The following is a 22,542-nucleotide window of genomic DNA, read 5'->3' as shown; positions in this document are numbered from 1 at the left end:
CCTGAGCTAACTAACATATAATAATGAAAAAAATGAGGATTTTATTAAGGTTTGTTTAATGCCAAAGGAAGAAAGTTTAGGTAGAGTAGTCAAACAATTCTAGATGATTGAGGAAAGCACAAATGGAGAAAGTGAATAATAGCACAGGCCCCACTAAATTTTGAAGAAAAACAGAGACAGATGCTCCTGTGCTGGTAAGGGGAGCCTGCTTGATTGAAAATTAACAGAATATGGCAGTTGAAGTAACAGCCCATTTGCCGGATTGATCAATTCTGATAACTTATTCAAATGGATTTGGATTGCTTGGAGTAAGCCATTGCAAAATTATATACTTCATTATAGAAGGCTTCTTGGGTTTTGGACAAGATGGGTCCATGGTTTTAGTTATCAGTATCGATGCCGTATTTGTCTCAGCTGCCGATATCGATATGGATATTGTTACGTATTGGTTGAATTGATCCAATTCTAGACCAAAAATCATTTTTCAACTAAAAAATGCTACTTTTTGGCCGAAACGGTGTCATATTCATATCAGGCTCTGGCGATATTGATACATATTGGCCGATACGGTACAATACCAAATCAGCAAGATCAGAATCTCCTAAGAAAGAGAGGATGATCTCTTGGCTGCCCGTTTGATAGTTTATAGTTTAGAATGTCTCAAGTGTGACAAGTGAGGAAATTTGAATGAGAAGAACAGGTTTTTGTAAAGCAGTAAATTTGCCAATTTGCAACCGTAAATGAGTCAGTTACATATATACCCTTAAGTTATTTTGAGCATTGAGTAAAGAGGTTAGGTCTTTTTGGGAAAGAAAAGTGGCAAAGCGTGAACCATTTGGGTTAATTCTAAAGACTGAAGTCATTAGTTTTGGTGAATTAGGTCAGAAGTTCCTCCAAGCAAACTATTTGCTTTTACGAATAAAAAATGATAAAGCTCTGCTTTATCATAAACTTCTATTTATTTGCTTTTTCTTTTATTTTTTTTTTGAGAAAACTAGTTTCAAGATCAAAATATTTGGTCCTTTGTTTCCTTATCAAGATCAAGTTACATGGGACCCACTGCGGGACCCACCGGCGTCTGCCTTCCTTATCCCTTGGGAGACTTCAAGTGATTCTAAATAGCAAAGCATTAGGTTGTGTTAGTTGTATCAACCTTGATCAGAATCAAATACATAATACATAAAGAATGAAGGAAACTTGATTTTACAGAAGTTGGTTTTAACTAACAAGAAGGAATGACAGAATAGAGACAATCAATATAAATATATAAGTTTCAATGTAAGCTACACATCTTTGTGTAGTCACTCAATTTCATAAAGCTTCTTGTGTTTCTTCCATTAATATGGAGCTTATTAGGGGGATATCTTTAATGATATTAGCTTTGTTCTTCCTACATGGTACCGAGGCGGATTCGAGTAACAACAGCGGGCTTCTTTATTCCGATTATTACAAAGAATCATGCCCTCTTGCAGAGGAGATTATTAGACATAACGTCGAAATCGCGGTGCTTAAGGAACCTCGGATGGCGGCTTCCCTCCTTCGCTTGCATTTCCATGATTGCTTTGTCATGGTTTAGCAATTTCTATAACACTTAAACTGATCTTAACCAATTAAATTTTATTTTATTTTTTTTTTCAATTTCTATGCATTTATTTTCATGCAAATGGTATTTTGGATATGAAACATAACTGTCCAAAAATGCTCACAAGGTTGGTTTTGTTCTTATAATCTATGGTGTTATCAGGGTTGTGATGCATCAGTTCTCTTGGATAACTATGGAGACATAGTAAGTGAGAAACAAGCAGGACCTAACAACAATTCCATAAGAGGATTTGGGGTCATTGATAAGATTAAGGCCATCTTGGAAGATGCATGTCCCTATACTGTTTCTTGTGCTGATATTCTTGCTATCATAGCTCGCGATGCCGTTGAATTGGTATCTCTCTCTCTCTCTCTCTTTTTCATGAGACTCATGAGCAACTAGTGTTTTGTATGAGTTGCTTTAGTTGTGGTTTAAGATGCTTAATCTTCCTTGTAAATGTTTATTTAATTTGTTCTTTCTTTCTCCAAAGAGAGGTGGCCCAAGGTGGGAAGTACAGTTAGGGAGAAAGGATTCTTTGAAAGCAAGCTTTAATGGTGCCAACCAGTTCATCCCAGCCCCTAATTCTTCCTTAGAGACTCTCATTAAAAATTTTCAAGCACAAGGTCTTGACATCTTGGACTTGGTTGCTCTTTCAGGTAATGCCATAGACTAAACTCTTAGTTACTCAATCCAAATTTTTAAGTATGATAATGGATCAATAACTGAAATCTTTCAACCAAATGAGATGAAAATGGAAAACCCATTTCAATCAACCCTACCTTGTTAATGGGCTGACCTGAAATACATGGGCCTATCGGCCTAGAGCCCAAGCCCAGCATTTCAGCCAGCCTCAATTCCTTGGTTTTACCCATGGAACTACCTTGATCATATTTCGGTAGTTTTGACCAGTTTCAACCAGCCCATGACATTTTGGGTTTGGCTCATAAAAATACCAAGTTTTGACTAGATTTTGCTTGAAACCTAGGAAATCTAAGTTTTGGCCAAGGTCAAAACTGACGTCGAAACCGAGATTTAGAACCTTGATTTTACGAAATTGCCATCATATATTACCTCCTTCCTACTACTTTTAGATATCTGATGATGGTTAATTTGTTTGAGTAGGAAGTCATACATTTGGAAAATCACGATGTTCAAGTTTCCGGCAGAGGATCTATAACAACATGGATGAAGAGTTTGATTATTACAAAAGATATAAGATCTTCAATGGAATGTTACGATCATTTTGTCCGAGATCAGGGAGAGACAATGCAGTAATCCCACTTGATTTCATTACTCCGGCGAGATTTGACAACAAATACTACATTAATCTTCTTCAAGGAAAGGGGTTGTTAATAAGTGATAATGTACTAGTAACTCAAGACCATGAAGGTACCATAGTGAAGAGAGTGTGGGCTTATGCCTCTGATCAACAACTATTCTTCAACTCATTTGCTAAATCAATGATTAAGATGGGAAACATCAATGTACTCACCGGAGAGCAGGGAGAGATACGCCGGAATTGCCGGTTTGTGAACCCTGCAACTCCCTCCAAATAGGGAGACTCATTAGGAGGTTATATTAAAACCTACTAAACCATAAAGGTATTAAGCTAATCTTGATGTATTTACATTTGTTATCTTTGTAGAAAACCAATCTAATCCCACAATACTCCTTACTATTATCATAGGATTTGAATTAGTGAATTGAATTGGTTAAAAGGTCATGTTTGCTGTCATTTCCAAATTTTTTTTTTTCTGATTTTATGAACAAGAGAAGTGATTTTTTAGTTTTCTCTATTCCATCCAAACTAGGCGTGAATTCTAGACCTGACCAAGCCCGACTGGGAAAACCCGAAACTGGTCTGGCCAACTATTATACATGTCGGATTCAAACCCGGCCCGACTAACATCCGATTGTTCCCAGTGCAAGGGTGTCCAACCGGGACCGACCAATTACTAGCCCAACTCAGCCTGACATGATTAAAGCCCGCTTAGAGATCATTTAGAACCCATATACTCATCCCGACACATTTAAAGCCCGTTTAGAGATAAGTGTTTCTTTAGACCGATTATTGGTAACCTGATTAAAGACTGATACCCAACCGACCGTTTATTAATGGGACCATGTCTAACTTATAAGGACTGATTACTTAAGTTAGCTGGTCACAGTGCGAGGTCCTAAAGTGGGAAAGATCGATTAGGCCCGACAAAAATCGGCCCGACCGATTGACACCCTTAAATTATTCCAAACATCATACCTGGATAATTAAAGGGAAAACCCAAAGGAATAACTAATTGGGTAAGGTTAATTTGGCTATTTCACATGTTGAGGAAAGCTGGGAGTGAGTTTATAAATTCCACTCATTTCTCACTTCGCTGTAGCCAAACGGCCAAATCTGAATTTGGTGGCGGAGTTGAAAATCCAAGTGGGTCAATGGTTAATTCTCCGGCGAATTCTGATGGTGGAGTTTGTTTGAGTAAAAAGAATGGTTGATTTGATGGAAGCCGGAACAGGAAGATCAAGCCTGGTAATGGCAGCCAAGTTCGAAACTATTTCATTCGATGGGTTTCACAGAAATCCGAATCTCTTGCAGCGTCTCTCTTCTTCCAAGGCCTCCTGTGTCGTCAGAACCGAGGTATACTAAACTTCCTTGCGTAAGTTAGTATATAGACCCTCAAGGTTTCTGGGCCATTGAAGCTCAGAATGCTTGAAACAAACCCTGCCCAGTTCTCTTTCAGACTTTCAGTTGAGGCCTTGAACGCTTGAAGGTTCTCTATCTAAAGACATACACACACACACACAACACAATGTTTCCTTATGAGCACACAGCACTTCGATTGAGAAGAGTCATTTTGACCTGCTTACCTCTACACTGTGTTGCTATATTAATTGGGTTTTGGCCTTTGGCCACTTCTTGAGCAATTCAGATGTTGAATACCCAAAATTATGACAATTATATTTGTTAATTACCTACTTTCTTTACTATTTTCATTCCTTAGTTTTTGGATTGTGAACCATCTATAATCAAAATTTGGGTGGCACAGAGTCACACTGTGATGTAGGATTTCAGATACTGTGTGCAGTTATGGCCACCCTAAAGGCCCCAAACCAGGATTGAGCCCTGGTACCACACGAGTATATTTGTGTTGAAGTGAGATGAATAAATGATTCAGTTCAAGATCCTCCATGGCCATGTCATGGTGTCCTATTTAGGTCAATCTTACTGATGTTTTATTTCCATTTGGGCAGAAACCCCCCCCCTCCCCAACATTTTTAAGGTCAATTGGGGGGTATCTGCTAATTTTACATCAACCAACCCAAATGGTCACCAAAACAAAGGAATTGCACATTAATGGTGGAATGCAAACTAATATTCCAGTGGTGCCCTTTGGAAGTAAGAGATACTTCCTGAAGCTTATTAAGTCTCCTCAGTAGCTATCCATGCACAAACAGGGCTCAACCAGAAAGAATCTCAACCTGATTAGTTGCAAGCGATTTAACCCATATGGTACTGCTTTCTTGAACAACCTACTCAATTTTAATCACACGGCATTATCATCGAGGGTCAGGCGAACTGAAACCAAACTTCTGTACCCCTTTGATTAAACAATGTTGGTGAATTGAACCTCAAGCACCCTCAGTCAAGTGAGAAGATAATTCCCTTCTATCTTATTGTCTATTTTATTCATATACATATAGTTCCATCCTACATGAATAACCAGAAACAGAAAGACAAGAGAAATAAATTATTGAACAGATCAATCAAAATGAATTAGATAGGAACACAGTTCAAGATGTAAAGACACCTATAATAAAGTCCAATAAAAACCATAGACACTGTCATGCAAATTTATCATGCCTTTCCTATGTGGGAAGTGCAGAGCTATTAACTACAAAAGTACATGAGTCAGGACTCCGGACCAGAAGGAGATCTACTATCAGTAATCAAGTTGACATATAATGTTAATGAATGGTCATAAAACTCTCTATAGCAATCTAACATAATAGAATTAAGTCTTAGTTTAACCCAAAACCTTAGATACTTATTTCAACCACAGGGCTGCTAGATGTTAAATATGTTTTAGATTTTACTTTTTCCATACTCACCACTTGGGGAATAACTCAAGTAAAACCTCAGAAACATAGTTTAATGTAGAAGTAATCTTAATTTAAACATTTACACATAGCCCCAAGAATTTCATCATAAAGATTATCTATAACAGGGAGTATTACTTATTAGCCTAAAAAAAAAAAATCAGTATTGCTTAATATAACTGTTATTATGACAACTTAAAAAATATTTCCCCTCTTCTATTCAATGTGACTGGCAAACATAGAATCAGCTAATCAATTGTTTATCCATTGTGCCTTGAAGCCTTAATATTGTCTCGGTTGTTTATCATCTTTGTGTATATTGGGTTCACATAATTGAAACCCCAGGAGGTGGGGGAGCTTTATAAGATGTTTCACGTGCACCTTTAAGCAGGGAAACAGTTAATGTTGAAAGTGGAAGTGTTCAGAGCTGAGTTGTGAATTGTGTTGACCATTCAATGGAAGCTTCTCAGACCTTCATTCATGCTTTCTGTTGACTGAATGGCCATGCCTTAAGCTTTAGCCATTGGTACTTTGATAATGGAAATCTAAACCAATGTGGAACATTCAGTCAAGAGAAAATATCTTGTTAAGATGGCTAAGGGAGATGGAATATCAGTCTCAAGGGGGTAGCTCGGTTGGCAAAGACCAACACCTCATAATTAAGAGGTCATGAGTTCAAATCTCCTTGGGGCCTATCTATAAAAAAAAAAAAAAGAGATGGAATATCAGAAGGATACAGAACCAGCAAACCAAAAGATTACTGAGACAGTGACCATCCATTAGTTGAAAACCAACTGTGACCTTTATGTTAACTTAGCAGGATACAGGTTTGCTGTGACTGTGAAACAGGGCTCAGTGGCCTTGGTTACTAAACGATTGTGTAGAAAGGGTTCACCATCAGAATTCTGTGGACAGTATTCTCAACAGATGAACTGGAAATTCAATAAAAAAATTCATTTTGAAGGGATGAGAACTTAACAAGTCCTTAGGCTAATATATGTTATTGACAAAAAATTGTCTTGTTTATTTATTTGCTATTTTTGGAAGCTTTTCTGATCTACTGCCTTTTGCAGTCAAATGTTTGGAAAGAACGACATAAGAAGCCAGACCCACCTTGTATTGTCTGTGAAGGAAGTGGAAGAGTTAAGTGTCACCATTGTCAGGGAAGAGGTCTCTCTCTATCTCTCTTTCTCTCTGCTAGTTTTAGTGATCGCACTTGGACAAACTACAAGAAGTATTTAAATTTCATGATGGAGAATCCGTCACCTGCATCTAATTCTTGTCATGTATATGGTAGGCAGGACGAACTGTGTACATCTAGCAATGCTTCCAAAAGGGGAGTGGCCAAAATGGTGAGGCACCAAATTCTGATTGATTCTCTACACAATTTTGCTAACATGATAATTTCACTTCTTAGTCTCCTTTGTGTTAAATTTCTTAACCAATCTGCAGGTGCAATACTTGTGGAGGAAGTGGCCTTGGTTATTGCTCCCGTTGTCTAGGGACTGGGGAATACAGGGATATCATGGGCTTCCATTTCATGAAAATGGATAACAATCGGATGCAAGATTCCCAGCAGGGCCTTAAGTAACAGGAAAGAAGACTATGGTGCAGCAAGCACTTTCATGCCTTCACGGGGACCATATAGAGGTGGGTTAGTGTGTATTTTGTTAATTAATTGTTTGTGTATGTATTTGGGGATTATCTATGCCTGCAGGGATTGGTAGTGATATGAAAAACACAATGTCTGGACTCTGGACTTGCATCTCATGCAGAGAGGTTTTGAACCCAACAATGAATGGATTCAGCCAAGAAATTTTCAGGCGCAAAATCTGTTTTATCTGATATCTTTTAACCAATCTATAGTGTAATTGAGTTTTTGCAGTTCCCTCACCATGAAAATAGAGACTTACAAGGTTGAAATCATCTCTCATGTTACCTTTTGGCCGAAATTAGCTCATTGAGGACAGAACCTTTTAGTGGGTCCTTCAAAAACAGGCAAACAAGCTTTCAGGTCAGGGCCCTGATTTTCCCGTGGCATGTGTTTGCACTTTGAGGCTGTAGGACCAGTCCTCGGGAACACATTGCTCTCATAGGAAGTGTCATGCAGGATTAGCCATAAAAAAAATGCAGGAGCAATTTGAATTCATGGTGGTTAGAAATGGAAGGGTCAAACAAGGAAAGTGGGACTTTGAAGGAGACACTAATACGATGTGGTACGAGATGATAACTTGTATTAAGAAGGTTGCTAAAGTGGTTCTAGGGGAAATGAAAAGAAATCGTCATGCCCCTAGGGAGACTTGGTAATGGGATGATGAGGTTCAAGCAGCCATTAAAACTAAGAAAACTAAGAAAGCTAGTTTTAAAACATGGCAAAGGACTAAGGAATGAGAGGATCTAAAAAGTTATAAATCTCTCAGGAATGAAGCTAAGAAGATTGTGGGGAAAGCAAAGGCGAAGAAATTGGAAAATCTTTATTATAATTTAAACACAAAACAAGGGGAAATATCTATCTATAAGATAGCTAGAATGAGAGAAAGACAGAGTAGAGAATTCGATTATGTTAAATGTATTAAAAGTGATGATGGTAGAATACTGATAAGAGACAAAGATATTGTGGAGAGATGGAAAACTGTGGAGAGATGGAAAACTACTTCCATAGACTACTAAATGAAAGCATTTTGAGTAATAGTGACCCAGAAGACAACATTACTCATCCAAACACCACATGTCATAGATATGTATGCAAAATTAGGGTGTTTAAAGCAAAAGAAATTTTAAGAAAGATAAAAGTAGATAGGGTCTCAATAGAAGTGTGGAAGAGTTTAGGTATCTGTGGTTTACCTTAGCTAACCAAGCTATTTAATAAGATTATGAGCATAAGGAAAATGTCAGATGGATGGAATAGGAACATTGTGGTCTCGATTTACAAAAATAAAGATGATTCATAGCTGCATAATTATAGAGGCATAAAACTAATGAGTTACTGAAACCCATCGGAGAAAAAAAACTATTATTTTGAATAATCAATTTGGTTTTATGCTAGGAAGATCCACAATGGAAGCTATTTTCTTAATTAGGAGGCTCATGGAAATATTTAGAGAGGATAGGAATGATCTCCATATGGTTTTTATTGATCTAGAAAAAGCATACGACAAAGTCCCTAGAGAGTTAATTTAGCATATACTAGAGAAGAGAAGGGTTTCAAGTAAATACTTGGACATAATTAAATATATGTATGATAGTGTGGTGGCTAGCGTAAGAACTGTGGGGGGTCAAGGTAGTGAATTCCCAATTACTATTGGGTTACATCAAGGATCAACTTTAACCCTTCTCTGTTTACACTTATCATAGATGATTTAACCAGAGACATATAAGATGAGGTTCCTTGGTGTATGCTTTTTGTTGATGATATTATCTTGGTGGATGAGACAAGAGTAGAGATTAATGCCAAATTGGAGTTATGGAGATCAACTTTGCAATCAAAAGGTCTTAGGATAAGCAGAATAAAGGCGAGGTATATGGTGCGTAACTTTAGTTACAGTAGGACGGTTAATGAGGTGGAGACTATTGATGAGAGAGAGATTCCACAAAGTGATTATTTTATGTATCTAGGATCAATCACAAATAAAAAAGGTGACATGGAGGATGATGTTGCTCATAGAATTAAAATAGGATGGATAAAGTGAAGAGATGTGTCCAGAGTGTTGTGTGATCGACGTATTTCTTTAAAGCTTAAAGGATAATTTTGTAGGACTATCATACGACCACCTATGATGTATGATGTATGGTGTATGGAGTAGAATGTTGGGCACTTAAGAAGCGTCAAATATATAAGCTAAGTGTAGTAGAGAAGAGAATGTTGAGATGGATGTATGGCAAAGCTAGGAAGGATGAGGTAAGGAATGACCATATTAGAGCTGTTTTGAGAGTAGTTCCGATTCAGGATAAGCTACAAGAAAGTTGTTTGAGGTGGCATGACCATGTGCAACGGAGTCCTTGGGATGCTCTAGTATGTAGGAACTAAAAGGGCCAAGGGCAGGTCTAAATTAACCATAGGAAAAGTGATGAGGATAGACATGCATAGCTTAGGACTTGTATCATAAATAATTTCGAATAGAGTTGACTGGAGAGCAAGGATCCATGTAGCCGACCCCATTTAGTTGGGATGAGGCTATGTTGTTGTTGTAGAAATGGAAGGGGATCAGGGAAGGTAGAAGAAGGTAGACGCTAATAAGTTGCAAGATTATTCTATTGTGAATGCCCTATTTTCTGTTAGCTAGTTAGGCTTATAACTTGTAAGTTAGGGAAGTTGGCAATGGCCAAATGGATGTGAAAATTTATCTTTATACCCTTTTGTCATTTGTTTAATTTTTTTATATTATATTATTCATAATTCATTGTAGTATTATAATATATATTATTATATATAGTATAATATAATATAGGGGAGAGGGATAGGCACATCGCCCGTGTGCGGTAAGCTAACAGGCGATACCAATGGGGGTGCAGGACGGAGGATCATATACGAGGGGTTGAGGAATCATTTCAAAGGGGGGGGGGAGAGAGAGAGAGATAGACACATGGGCATTAGCTATGATATACCGACAGTGTGCCCAGCCTTTTCCCTTATATTATATTAGCATATTGAGTTATACTAATATAATACAAAACGCTTCCATTTATGTTTTGTGTCAGATAAACATAAAGATAAGTTATACCAAAGAGAGCCTTAATTGATATAAAAGGGGAGGGACGATTCAACTTGTTGAATATAACGGTGTGGGGAATAAACACATTCCAATGGTTATATTCAACATCTATACACATGAGTCTATAAGTAGCAGACTTTGAGAATTGATCAAAACAATTGATTGATGAGGAGCCTTCTACTTTGATATAGACACTATACTTAGCACATGCAACTTGCAATCCCAAAATATTTGGTTACAAAATAAAAAAAATAAAAACCCCTCTCTCGGTTTAACATATGGATTAATGAGTTGAACACAAATCTCTAACTCTCGAGCAGGCTATACCAATATAGGAACACCCCTCAACTATGGCTTGTTTTCAAGTACACCCCCTCATTTATTGAAAACATGTAAATCAGTTCGTAAAATTAAGTGCGGTTTAGTTTTAAACATCACTACTCAACCAACCATTTTTTAAGGATCAGATTACCCAAATTAAAAGTTTGAAGACGAAAGTACCCTTTTAGGAGTAAATACAACTCATGCCTCTTTTGTTTTTTTGGAAAAATTACAAGTTAATTACATGTCTTTCAATTTACAAAAACTAACAACCCAATTTTTACTTTTAACTAATTTACCCAAAAGTAACATGGGTATTACAAAATTAACCAAAACAATATCCATTATACGTTTACTTGGTATGCCTATGAATTGGAAAATGAATCCCCAACATTTTCTCTCTGTCTCTCCAACCACTTCACATCTCACACCCTTCTCCAGCGAGCCGAACCGGCATTATGAAGAACACCTGACCCAACATTCAATACTTTAGAATGTAATATCTTTTTTTATTAATATACTCCTTTTCCATTTCCCAAAAAAAAACATGGATAGGATTTGTACTTGAAAAATAATCCAATAACATAAAGGTGAGAGATTTTCAAATGTCACATCAGTATACAAAACATTTAATGATATTACATGAACTTAAAAATTCACGATCCTCAAGTTTAAACAAGGTTTGACGGGTTATTAAGGAAACGTTTGATTGCATAAATCAACAAAATCTAATTACATTAAATCATGGTTCTAAATATTTGAGGAAGCGTTTGACTACTTAAATCTGTAGAATCAGGTTCTACAAAACTATGAATCGTAGTTCCAAAAATTGTTTGATTAATTTTGAATAAGATTCTACAAAATCTATGTATGGGTAAATTCCAACCCTAATTTCCCAAAATCCTTAATTCAAAAAACTTGATATTGCAATAAAAAAAACACGGGCAAATTTCACGGACACCCTTTGTAACTATTCAAAATGGCAAGTACACCCTAAATTTTGTCAAAAAGACAACCTTCCCCCTGACGTTAAGCAAGGTTACCCCTAAAGATAAAATGATAATTTTGCCCTTGTTTTTATTTAATACTTTTTTTTATTCTTTTTCTCCCCTTCTTCTCCTTATGTTGTTTCTTCCGCCACGCCACCCCACCCTCTCCACCCCTTCTCTTGCTCCCACCACCACCACCCTCTCCGCCTCCCTCACCAACCATGCTCTCAGCAATCCAACCCCATAAAAACCCTAACTCTACAAATTAAAACCCTAACCGTATTTGGTGCGGTTGCTCTGCACAGTTTCATCACAAGAATCTGTCTTATAAAGTTGCAGCAACTCTGCAATTATGTGTTGGTCGCCAGTGCCTCATCTTCCAAATCATACACGCAAAAAACATTCCTCAAATTCTAAGGAGTTTCCTCTCCGATCCTTTTACTACTTTTGTTGGGGTCAAGAATTATGATGATTCTGATATGCTTAAGAACAATTACAACCTGAATGTGACTCGTATCGTGGAACTTGGTTCGATGACCAAGAGTAGGGGTGCTTCAAGGAGACGATGGCGAGCGAAATTCTGGGTTTCATGGAATCAAGAAGCCTGAGTTTATTGGTAGGAGCCGCTAGGACGATCGGAGTCTTACAAAGGATCAGTTGCAATATGCTTCTGTGGATTCTTATCTTTCTTTAGAAATTGGAAAGAAACTGAAAGCTTGGATTCTTGATGGGATGGATGATCAAGGGGATTCTGAATCTACTCAATCTTAAACTAGTCCAAAGGATTCTTGTTTCGTTGGACTTTTTGTATTTTGAATGACTATTCCAAGGATTCGAAATGATGAACCCTACCTTGCATAGTTTTAGAATGTGAGATCTGTAATCTGAATCATACTCATGGAATGCCCAGTTTTAGAGATTTTTCTGAGTTTTCAGTTTCTATTGTAGAAAGTTTATCTTGTTTTGATGATTGAAGATGGATAATTAATTAATCTATCTCGACTTTCATATCCAAGAACTTGATTCACCATGAGCGAAACTTATAAATGGTTCCGTCCCTTCACATCAACTTCTACTTCTTTTCTTCTTCTTTCTCGTATCTCTCCCATTAACCACTGATTAGTGATTACAGCCACCACCACCTACCACAAAACCCGACGCACACGAAAGGAGGAAGAAAAAAAAGGAGTCAATGTAGCATCGCAAGGCCGTTCAGTGCACAAAAACGTTGTAAGAGAGAGAGAAGTCAGGGAGAAAGAAAAACAAAGTGAGACAGTCTGGGATGAAAAGTCTGTTCGCTGCCCAGACTAGTTCAAATTTATCCAAGACGATCTTCGGCCATGGACGGATACAAGGATCACAAGGGAGATGGTGGAAAATACAGAGACTAGAGCAAATTTCCGATTGGTTATAGTGAAATTCTTGCCACGATATCTCTCTACGAACAAATCAATCACGTAAATGTTTGTAATTTCTGGGATTTGTTATGGATTTCACCGATCCTCAAGCTTGAATGTCTAAAATTTCAACATATTCAAAACCCTAGATAATGCACAGTGTTCCAACGTCTTCCCCATTCAACCCAGGGACAGCCTCAAGAGGTGAAAACAATGACTATACTTTCTTCTTTTTGATTAAGTTGGGGGTTTTACCCTTGAGGGTATTATGGTACGTTTCTCACTCCTTAACGGCAATTTGCCCATTATCAAAAAACTATCAACAACTTAACTAGAAAAGCCTAAGAGACTTGACTAAATTGATAAATATTTATAAAATAAGGATAATCTTTGACAATTTTACAAAATTTAGGGTGTACTTGCCATTTAGAATAGTTACAAGGGGTGTCCATGAAATTTGCCCAAAAAACACTAAAAGGAAAAGGAAGGAGAAGAACCATCACAGCTGAAAGGGATCATCAACGAGGTATCTAGCTATCATCTCCGGCTCTAACCTATGGTTTTCTCAAAACCAATGAATTTTTTAATTATCTACAAACTAATGAATAAAAATTCCAATAAATCATAAATATGTGAAATCTTTATTTCTTTCTCTCAATTCAACTTTTTCCAAGGTTTTCAGTTTATTCCATCAATTTTTTCCAAGGACAAAGCCGCTGATCTATGTAGGATTCTGGGTTTTCTCAAAACTTTAAGAGACTTAAAAAAATATAATAATAATAATCTACTCCTACAATAGATTGGTTGCAATTTTTTTTTCTTAAGACTGTACCATTACCAATACTAAAAAATAGATCCAAAATAATAAGAATTTTTGATAAATACCCTCACTTGAAAATGCATATTTATCCAAATACCCTCTTACAACTTTTTTAATTACAAACTCTCCTCTCCTTTCAAAATATTATAGCAATTTTGTCTCTGCCGTTAATTTAAGACATTAAATAATAATTTCAAGAAATTTAATAACTAAAATACCATTCTAATAATAAAACACCAAAATTAAAAAATAAAATAACCAAAATACCCTCATCTTCACCCAAATCGATTAGGGTTGAAACTGAAAAACAAAAAATTTCTCAAATGGATTAGGGTTAAACACATCAGGAAAGCAAGAGATGAGATGGGAGACGATGGCTCCAGAGACTAAGTTCGATGAAAGGAGGCAGGCCTTCAGGGCGCTTCATCTGATCTTTTGCTTTCCAAATAGGTTCAAACCCTAGCCATGATCTTTTGCTTTCCAAATGGGTTCAAACCCTAACCATTTTTGGGGAAAAATTTTCAGTTTCAATCTCGATTTGGGGAAGAGGAGAAATTTTGATCATTCTATTCTTTAATTTTGATGGATTATTATCCCAAAAATTAGATTCCTTAGATCATTAGATTCCTTAAAACTAACATCTTAACATCTCAAACTAACGATCAGGACCAAAATGTTACAATGTTTTGAAAATAAAGGGGAGTGAGAGAGGCTAAGCATCAGTTTTAAAAAGCTCGATAATTGAAGCTTCATGGAACATAATCAGTGACAGAATAATCTCTTTCATCACCTGCTCAGAAAAAATGAAAATGGGGAATTAATCATCTACTGAAATCTCATTCTTTCTCCTTAAATTGTTGGTAAACCTAGAGAGATCCTATTTAAATCATGAACGTTGAAAAAAAGAAAACAAAAACAAGAGATTCAAAAAACCATGGAAAACCTAAAAATCTTTCAATAAAAAAAATAAACTCGGAGGGGGATCAGAAAGGTCGGATATGGGATTACGATCAGAACCTGTCGGGATTCATGAGTTAACATCACAAATATTCAGTGGATTGACAGACATGAATTTCATCTTCACCTCGCTTTCTCCCCTCTCCAAGTCTCCTCCACCCAAACCCCATTACTTAGAAATCCAAGAGACAATCAAACCGTAAATAGCAAAGAGGTAACGCGCAGAACAAAATTTTCTCAACAGAATAAAACCCTAAAAAATAGATGAAAACAGAAGACGCAGAGAGAAACGCTCAGAACTTCTTAGAGGTTTGTGTTGCCGTCACCGATTTGACTCCGAAAAGCCTCGTCTTTGGCACAAAAATATTCATCACAGCGTAAACATAATAAAGGAGAAAACTCGAAGAATCAGACATCGGAAAAACAAAAACTACTTGAAAACCAACGAAGTAAGAAATTGAGACGAGATAAGAACTCATAAGAGAAGAAATAATTTGTTGTGAGTAAGAGATTGCTAACATTTATATATATAAAGATGGTGAGTGATCTCGACCGAGAAACCCCCTAAACCCTAAACCCTAAATCATGATGACTTTGAGATCTAGGGTTTCTCTCTCTCTCTTCTTGTTTGCTTTTGTTTTAGAGATCTATATTAAATATAGACCGTCCAAAATGGATCACGTCATACCATGTTTAGAAGGCGTTGATAAGGCATCTGCTAAGAATGGCACTCAAGATCCCATGACTTTTCCAAGCTTATACCTAGAAGACATGGATGAAGATTATCTGTCACGAGACAAAATTCAATAAGACTGACACTTGCTGAAGTTGATGAACAAAGGACCAAAGGGTCTACCTGCCGACAATATTTTAGACTCATCAAATTTGTAACATAGAAAACTTCAAGAAGGCCGACACTTAATATTTGGATGTCAAGTAAACATTCTACTACCCACATGGTTTTAGTGCACGGTATCGAAAAGGTATCGGTAGCACGCAAAATCAATATGATATCGATACAATATCAGTCAGGATCGGTTGTATCGGATAAAATTATCATTAAAATTCTTTTAAAAATTAAAATTTTTGATCATTTTATCCTTTATTCATACTGTGCTATCGATATAGTATCGATATCAATGACTAGCAAAACCATATGTATCGATCGATATGAGCAATACGATATCGATACTTAGAACCATGACTACCCACAAGCAGGTAGGGACTAAGAGTGTCAATTGGGTACGGAACTAGGTATTCGGTTTGGATCCGGTTCGGTTCCAAGTAGTGGCAGCGGGATCTAGATTCGGATCAAGTTCTGGAACAGTTCTAGAATTGAATACTCTATCCGTTCGTGGACAGTTTGGTTCGAATCTAGTTACAATCAGGTTCTTGTATTCGGTTCTTATCTTGTTATTACATCTCGTTATTATATTCAATTTAAATTTGGTCATGCGGTTCTCATTTGGTTCTAATATTCATGAGACAAAGCAAAGCAAAAGTTTGACATCAAAATATATGGCTTGCTTAAGTAAAAGAAATATTGATAGAATATTTTAATTGAAAGGTTAAATTAATCACATAACCGTCAATTAGAGTCTTTTAAACGTAATAAAATGTTAGGGTTTTCTGTTACTTTTCAAGGCGGCTATTCGGTCTGGATCTGGATAAATCCATCGGGATAGGTGGGTAGATCCGAATCCGATCCGAACCGAATTATAAAGATATTTTTACATCCATGACTTAACCAAATTAAATTTGGTCCGAATCGAAACTGGGTATTCGGTCCGGATTCGAATTCGGTACTTGATTACTAGTTACTCATTGACACCCTTAGTACGGACCAAGGTTTTCAAAATCAGCATTGAGATCGGTATCGACCAATATCGATAAGATATCAATCCAGATTGATCAGTATCGGTCTGGATTAGACAATTTTAACCCTAATTTTAATTAATATTGTTTTTATTTTCATTTTTACCCTTAGTTAGTACCCTAGATCAGCCAGGAATCAATATCAACCTCTACCTATCGATACGTATCGGCTGATCCCGATACCAATTCCTTGAACTATGGTAGGGACAGGCACCCTATTTATTATTTGGGGGAGGTTTCCATAAAAAAATATAATAGCATACCATAAGGCCCACACATAAACAACACCCCCTCCTCCAAATGAGGAGGTCAAAAGTCAAAAGAACAGTCGACAACACTGATTAGACGAACAAATTAAATATTCCAAATCCCAATTGAATTAGAATTAAAGAAGAAACTGATCTTAAACGAACAAATTAAATCCACTCCCAAATCCCAATTGGATTAGAATTAAAGAAGAAAGTGATCTCATCACCTACTCCCCTCCCCTATATATGTCCCTCCACACTAATCTCCCTCTTTCGTCTGAACTTTTTGAATATTTTTCTTTGCAAGTTATTGGCAAATTGCTTCTAGTGTTCTCTACTCTCTACTCTCTCTCTCTCTCTACCAGGTACAAGTCATGTTCCTTCAAAGAGGGTTTGGTTTTCTCAAGAAGAAACTCAATCTCTGCCATAAAAAAGAATCCTATGAGCGCCTATCTGAAAAACTTGAGGAGAAAGAAGAAAGTCATCACCAGCAGCAGCAGCAGCAGCAGCAGCAGAATCCACCGGCGGTTAAAGTCCCAAAAGGGTTTGTGCCCATAATCGTTGGAGAGTGTGAAGGCAATAAGGAAGGGAAGAAATATATGATTCAAGTTAAGTATCTCTCTTCTCCAACCTTCAAAGCTATGATCAACAAGTTATGGGAAGAACAACATATGGAGTTGGATTTAGAGAACAACAATAACGAAGGACCCATGAAGCTTCCTTGCACACCATCAGCTTTCGAGAAGGTTTTAGATGCTTGTGATCATGAAGAGAAGAAGGAGAACTGTAAAAAAGATCGTCGGAGGAGGAGAAGCCATTATTTCCGCAAGTTTTGTGCCACCACCATCAGTCACCAATGACAAATGTGTTTCTTCCTAATTTCTTTTTATTTTTGATCTCTTTTTGCAAGAAAATTAAGAATTCTTTGGTTTTTTTGACATAATTTACAATTCACAGATTGATTTGATTAAATCTTGCATGAAATTCAAGAACATCAACAATAATTGCTTCACCCTTACACAACAAAAATTGGATTTGTTTCCAACAAAACCATGTTTGGAAAAAGGGAAAAGGTTCTTAATTAGTACACTTTGTTGGTGAAATTCTTCTAAATAGATTATCTAAGTTGTGCCACATGAAAAAGTGATGTAGTATTCTGATTATTGCATATATATAATTAGAGGTCTTTTTAGATATCACTATACTTAGTGAAGTATAATGTTTTGCTATTTGGTACTTGGCAGTACATAGGTAGTGCATAGGTTAGTCCATGTGATAGAGGATCAGTCAAACATTTCATTTGTATAATTTAAGCTTCAAATGCATAGAGAAAGTAATTGAAATTACAAAAGATGCCATGTGATGGTATTTTGGTAATTTTACTAAAACTTTGAATAAGGGAGTTTGGGCAACTTTTCTTGAATTTTTTTCCTGTCCTGTCTGGTTGTCCGATTCCTCTCATAGGGGGTGGAAATAACAACTTTACCACACCCGGGCAGTGTGTTCGGGCAAGGGATTAGATCGTCATTTCCCCCCCCCCCCCATGAGAGGAACCGGACAACTATACCGGGTAGGGAAGGGAACCTGAGAGGATAATGATCCATTTTCCTTACTTTGGACTAAAATCAAGCAATGTCATTGGTATAATTTCAGTTTGAAATGAATAAAGAAAAGTAGTTAAAATTATAAAAAGTGTCATTTTGTATTTTATATTCATCTCCATTTGATGAAATCTTGGTAATTTTACTAAAACTTTGAATCAGAGTTTGAGCAACTTTCCTTTTGCTTATTTTAGACTAAAATCGAGCATCTCATTGGTCAATTTCAGCTTAAAATGAATAGAGAAAGTAGCAAAAATTACAAAAGATGTTACTTTTGTAATTTATATTCTTCTCCATTTGATGGCATTTAGATAATTTTACTAAAAACTTTGAATCAGAGTATGAGCAACTTTCCTTACTTGCCCAATAGGAGGATGACTGGATGACCTTAGCCCAAAGTTGTAGATCCTTTTAATATTTGTGTTGAATGTTGAGTTGGGTTTCTCATGACGTCAATGTAAAAAGGAATCTACCCGCTACACCAAGATATGGGATCCATGTGATTAAAATAGACGAGAGAAAGTGTCAGTGTGACCTCCACTATTTATTATGAGAAAAATGAATGATAAAATCTGAACAATAGCGGCCCATGCTTCCTTTTTCCTTTTGTTTATCAAGAAAAGTGGTTCCTTGCACGCATGTGGTAAGAATCTCATCCATCCCTCTATTTTAAATATTGTCATGTGAACAAATTATCCTGAATTAATCATGTGCCAAATTTTAGAGCCTAGTTTAATCAATTATCCTCCCACGTATTGGCATACATCTCTACATATGTGTCCACTCCAACCACTATTTTGCATTCTCTCAGAGTCCTGGATTTTCAATGTTTTTTTGTTACATGACAAAATTCATAAAGACTGACACTTGACCTGTGAACAAGGGATTTGGGGTTTTACCTGCCCCCCAACATTTGCGTCTCATCCAACTTGTCGTGTGGCAAATTTTAGGGAATGAGAACGTAATTTGGCCAAGTGCAACACACGGCCCTTGCACCCAGACATAAAACCGCACAAAATTACCACGACACCCTCAAGGATTTCTCCATAGGGACACGATAGTTATTTCACATGGCCCTATGTCTGAGCACAGAATCGCATACCGCACGTGACCATGTAGCATTCTTTCTCCCTAAAAATTTGGAGGTAAAAATTCCTACCACCAAGCATGTATGGATGGGAGACCCTATTCACCATTTGAAATGAGTTTCTTACAATAGTAGTATAAGAAGAAATATGCATGATATACCAATGAGAGTCAAGAAAATAATATCACCCATATGAGATCCATATAAGAGTTTGAGACTCACATGGTTAGAATATGAGAAAATATTAATGTGGATCCCATTCATTATTATGTGATAAGGTTATATTATTATCTGCACAAGTCACAACCGGGCTCATGCTTCCTGTTTTTTCTTATTGTATTTTTGTACACGATAAGGCCAACACGCTTAAGAGGTCAAAAGTCAAAAGGGCAGTTGACATCACTGATGGGACGAACAAAATCCTCTCCCAGTTAGGATTGGAATTAAAGAAGAACAAGAAGAAGGTGATCCCCCCCCCCCCCCCCCTCCCCCTCCCCTATATATATGTCCCTCCCCACTGATCTCCCTCTTGTTTCTAAACATTCCCAACAGATTCCTTTGCAACTTATTGACAATTACTTCTCTCTCTCTCTCTCTCTCCACCAATCATGTTCCTTCAACGAGGGTTTTGTTGTCTAAAGAAGAAGCTGTGTCTCTACCATAAAAAAGAATCCTACGAGCGCCTATCTGAGGAGAAAGAAGAACAGCTTCCACCAGTTACAGTCCCAAAAGGGTTTGTGCCCATAATCGTTGGACAATCGAATGAAGGGAATAAGGAAGCAGGAGGGAAGAAATACATGATTCAAGTTGAGTATCTCTCTACTCAGACCTTCAAAGCTATGATCCAAAAGCTATGGCAAGAACAACATATGGAATTGGATTTAGAGGACCACAACAACGATGGACCCATGAAACTTCCTTGCACACCTTCAGCTTTCGAACAGGTTTTGGATGCCTGTGATCATGAAGAGAAGAAGATCTGTAAACAAGATCCTAGTAAGAGTACGAGTAGGATGAGATGCCATTTTTTGGGCAAGTTTTGTGCCGCCAACATCGGTTGTCACCAATGACAAGATTTGTTAATTTCTATCTAATTTCTTTTGATCTCTCTAGCTTCTTGCAAGAAAAGAATTCTTTTGTTAATTTGGTAGCTTCTGGGTTGTTGCATTTTAGTAAGTAAAGGAGCTTTGTTTAGTTAATGAAGCCCACAAATAAGGGAAGGTTTCTTTTAGGTTTTTATGTGATTTGATGAAAAAGAAAAAAGAATCCAAGAGATAAGGTTGAGTAGTATCCAACCCAACCCTGATTGGTTTCAATTTGATAGACGACTTGTATTTTGTAACAGTTAAGAGTTGGAGTTGGTGTAGCATTTGAGGTTTTCAAGAAGAGCGTGGTAGAATAAGAGAAAGGGTGAGAGTTTCCATAAGGCAGTTTAAGAAGGAAATCTGCACACTACAATCAATGTAGGATTGCAAAATGATATCATCCAAATGGACTGTGGCTCTAGTCCTCGTACGAGGATGGTCCTTGAGACTTGGAACACCACCCATACACCACCCATATGGAATCCATGTGGGTGGTGGATTTCATGTGGGTGGTGCTCAGATCTCAAGGACCGTCATCGTACGAGGACTTGAGCCGAACTCATCCATATGAGACTTACATAGACTCACATGGTCAGAATAGGAGAGAGATATGTCAATATAGGTCCCATTGTTTATTGTGTGAAGAGGGTATAAAGACTGCGGTGCTTTCTCCTTTAGGATTTTCGGTTAAACAAATCATACCAAAATTTTTCCTCCCCTAGTAACCATCTACTAATCCCAATTGCCTCATGAAATTTTGATTAATAAATTTAGGGAAAAAGAACCTTGAAAGACAACTTATCCCCTACACTCATAGCCAGGCTGGTCAAAGGGCTTCCCTCAATGAAAGGAATTGTAATAAAGATTCGTTTGGGAGACGAGCAGTAGCAGATAGGGATAGTAGCAATACCATACCAGACTAGTTAGATGAGTCCTTACTCCTACTTGGGTCCCTTGCTCTAATCCTACCAATCACTTTCTAGCGAGACTGGGACGGACTTGCTGAAACACAAGTCAAATGAGATTGCCCCATCCCATGAATAGTAAAAATTCCACCCCTATTGATGCTTCTGCGCACGCTCTCTTTGGCCCCTGCACTAACATAGGGCTATCCTTCCCATAACTTTAATTAAAAATACTAAAAGGGCCTTTAATATTTTAAAACCAAACGGGTCATCAGAGATTGACGACTTGAGGGTACATCTAGGAATGACCATAGAATGGATTGCTGGGTATCCCATAGCTGAATCTGACCCTTCCAAAATTGTTCAGCTCATCTAACCTATCTCATCCGATGAGGGAAGACACAATATTACAAAGATGAGCCATGGTTTGAGTTGCCCTGTTGCCACTCCTAAGAGCACCCTCTAAGACCAAGGTGGCAAGGTGCAAAGAATAATGCGACTGGATCAACCATGTAACACACAAACAGGTTTTCAATTTGCTTACACACACACACACAAATACGTTTGCTGCCCTTACATGTTTTGTGCAACTTTACAGATATGTGTCTTCAATTGCATATATCCGCACCCCAACACATCTTTGTTTGCAAAGGGGAAAATACATCTCTAAACTGAACCTCCATAAGAGATGCAATATTGAATAAAAATCAATTCAATTAGACGATTTGTGATAGGTATTTGATCTATCACATTCTCTTGGTTATTAGTATTAATAGATATAGGTACATATCCGATCAGAATTAAATCAAAAATAAATAAAATAAAGAAATTGCATTGCACGACCTCATATAAGAGTTACATCTTCTGG

The 22,542-nt window shown here is 37.1% G+C and overlaps 2 protein-coding genes, 1 long non-coding RNA gene and 3 other non-coding genes across 7 annotated transcripts; 2 read left to right on the top strand and 4 right to left on the bottom strand.

The window, feature by feature from the left end:
• Positions 1 to 1,329: 1,329 nt before the first annotated feature.
• LOC122665274 (peroxidase 20) lies at positions 1,330 to 3,298 on the top strand. Its single transcript, XM_043861384.1, has 4 exons — positions 1,330 to 1,570; positions 1,745 to 1,936; positions 2,073 to 2,238; positions 2,705 to 3,298. The coding sequence occupies exons 1-4, from the start codon at positions 1,343 to 1,345 to the stop codon at positions 3,136 to 3,138; spliced, it is 1,020 nt and encodes a 339-aa protein (XP_043717319.1). The 5' UTR covers positions 1,330 to 1,342; the 3' UTR covers positions 3,139 to 3,298.
• Positions 3,299 to 3,988: 690 nt separating this feature from the next.
• On the top strand, positions 3,989 to 7,335 carry LOC122664747. 2 transcript variants are annotated; one of them, XM_043860713.1, is made up of 4 exons: positions 3,993 to 4,217; positions 6,751 to 6,847; positions 6,975 to 7,029; positions 7,130 to 7,333. In XM_043860713.1, the coding sequence occupies exons 1-4, from the start codon at positions 4,068 to 4,070 to the stop codon at positions 7,266 to 7,268; spliced, it is 441 nt and encodes a 146-aa protein (XP_043716648.1). In that variant the 5' UTR covers positions 3,993 to 4,067; the 3' UTR covers positions 7,269 to 7,333. The 2 variants fall into 2 exon arrangements, with proteins under 2 accessions (XP_043716649.1, XP_043716648.1); XM_043860714.1 differs by lacking the exon at positions 6,975 to 7,029 and having other exon boundaries at positions 3,989 to 4,217; positions 7,130 to 7,335.
• A 7,294-nt stretch (positions 7,336 to 14,629) lies between these two features.
• Positions 14,630 to 14,712, bottom strand: LOC122666350. Its single transcript, XR_006333542.1, has one exon. It is a non-coding gene; the product is annotated as a small nucleolar RNA SNORD36 (small nucleolar RNA).
• A 210-nt stretch (positions 14,713 to 14,922) lies between these two features.
• LOC122666439 lies at positions 14,923 to 15,005 on the bottom strand. The gene has a single exon (XR_006333628.1). It is a non-coding gene; the product is annotated as a small nucleolar RNA snoR14 (small nucleolar RNA).
• Positions 15,006 to 15,162: 157 nt separating this feature from the next.
• LOC122666436 lies at positions 15,163 to 15,252 on the bottom strand. Its single transcript, XR_006333625.1, has one exon. It is a non-coding gene; the product is annotated as a small nucleolar RNA U61 (small nucleolar RNA).
• A 2,047-nt stretch (positions 15,253 to 17,299) lies between these two features.
• On the bottom strand, positions 17,300 to 20,382 carry LOC122665187. The gene is made up of 2 exons (XR_006333451.1): positions 20,264 to 20,382; positions 17,300 to 17,337 (listed from the first exon to the last, which is right to left on the bottom strand). It is a non-coding gene; the product is annotated as an uncharacterized LOC122665187 (long non-coding RNA).
• Between the last annotated feature and the right edge of the window lie 2,160 nt (positions 20,383 to 22,542).

Source organism: Telopea speciosissima, chromosome 6 (genome assembly GCF_018873765.1).
Source record: "Telopea speciosissima isolate NSW1024214 ecotype Mountain lineage chromosome 6, Tspe_v1, whole genome shotgun sequence".
Classification (NCBI taxonomy): Eukaryota; Viridiplantae; Streptophyta; class Magnoliopsida; order Proteales; family Proteaceae; genus Telopea; species Telopea speciosissima.
The sequence above is the reverse complement of the archived record's forward strand: the minus strand, read 5'-3'. Positions and strand labels throughout refer to the sequence as shown.

Bases quoted from the DNA above. Each gene is read 5' to 3' on its own strand.
- LOC122664747 (XM_043860713.1), top strand. From the start codon at position 4,068: ATGGTTGATTTGATGGAAGCCGGAACAGGAAGATCAAGCCTGGTAATG. The intron at 4,218-6,750 runs GTATACTAAACT...TGCCTTTTGCAG, and splicing joins CCTGTGTCGTCAGAACCGAG to TCAAATGTTTGGAAAGAACG. The intron at 6,848-6,974 runs GTCTCTCTCTAT...TGTATATGGTAG, and splicing joins TCACCATTGTCAGGGAAGAG to GCAGGACGAACTGTGTACAT.
- LOC122665274 (XM_043861384.1), top strand. From the start codon at position 1,343: ATGGAGCTTATTAGGGGGATATCTTTAATGATATTAGCTTTGTTCTTC. The intron at 1,571-1,744 runs GTTTAGCAATTT...TGGTGTTATCAG, and splicing joins TCCATGATTGCTTTGTCATG to GGTTGTGATGCATCAGTTCT. The intron at 2,239-2,704 runs GTAATGCCATAG...TTGTTTGAGTAG, and splicing joins GGACTTGGTTGCTCTTTCAG to GAAGTCATACATTTGGAAAA.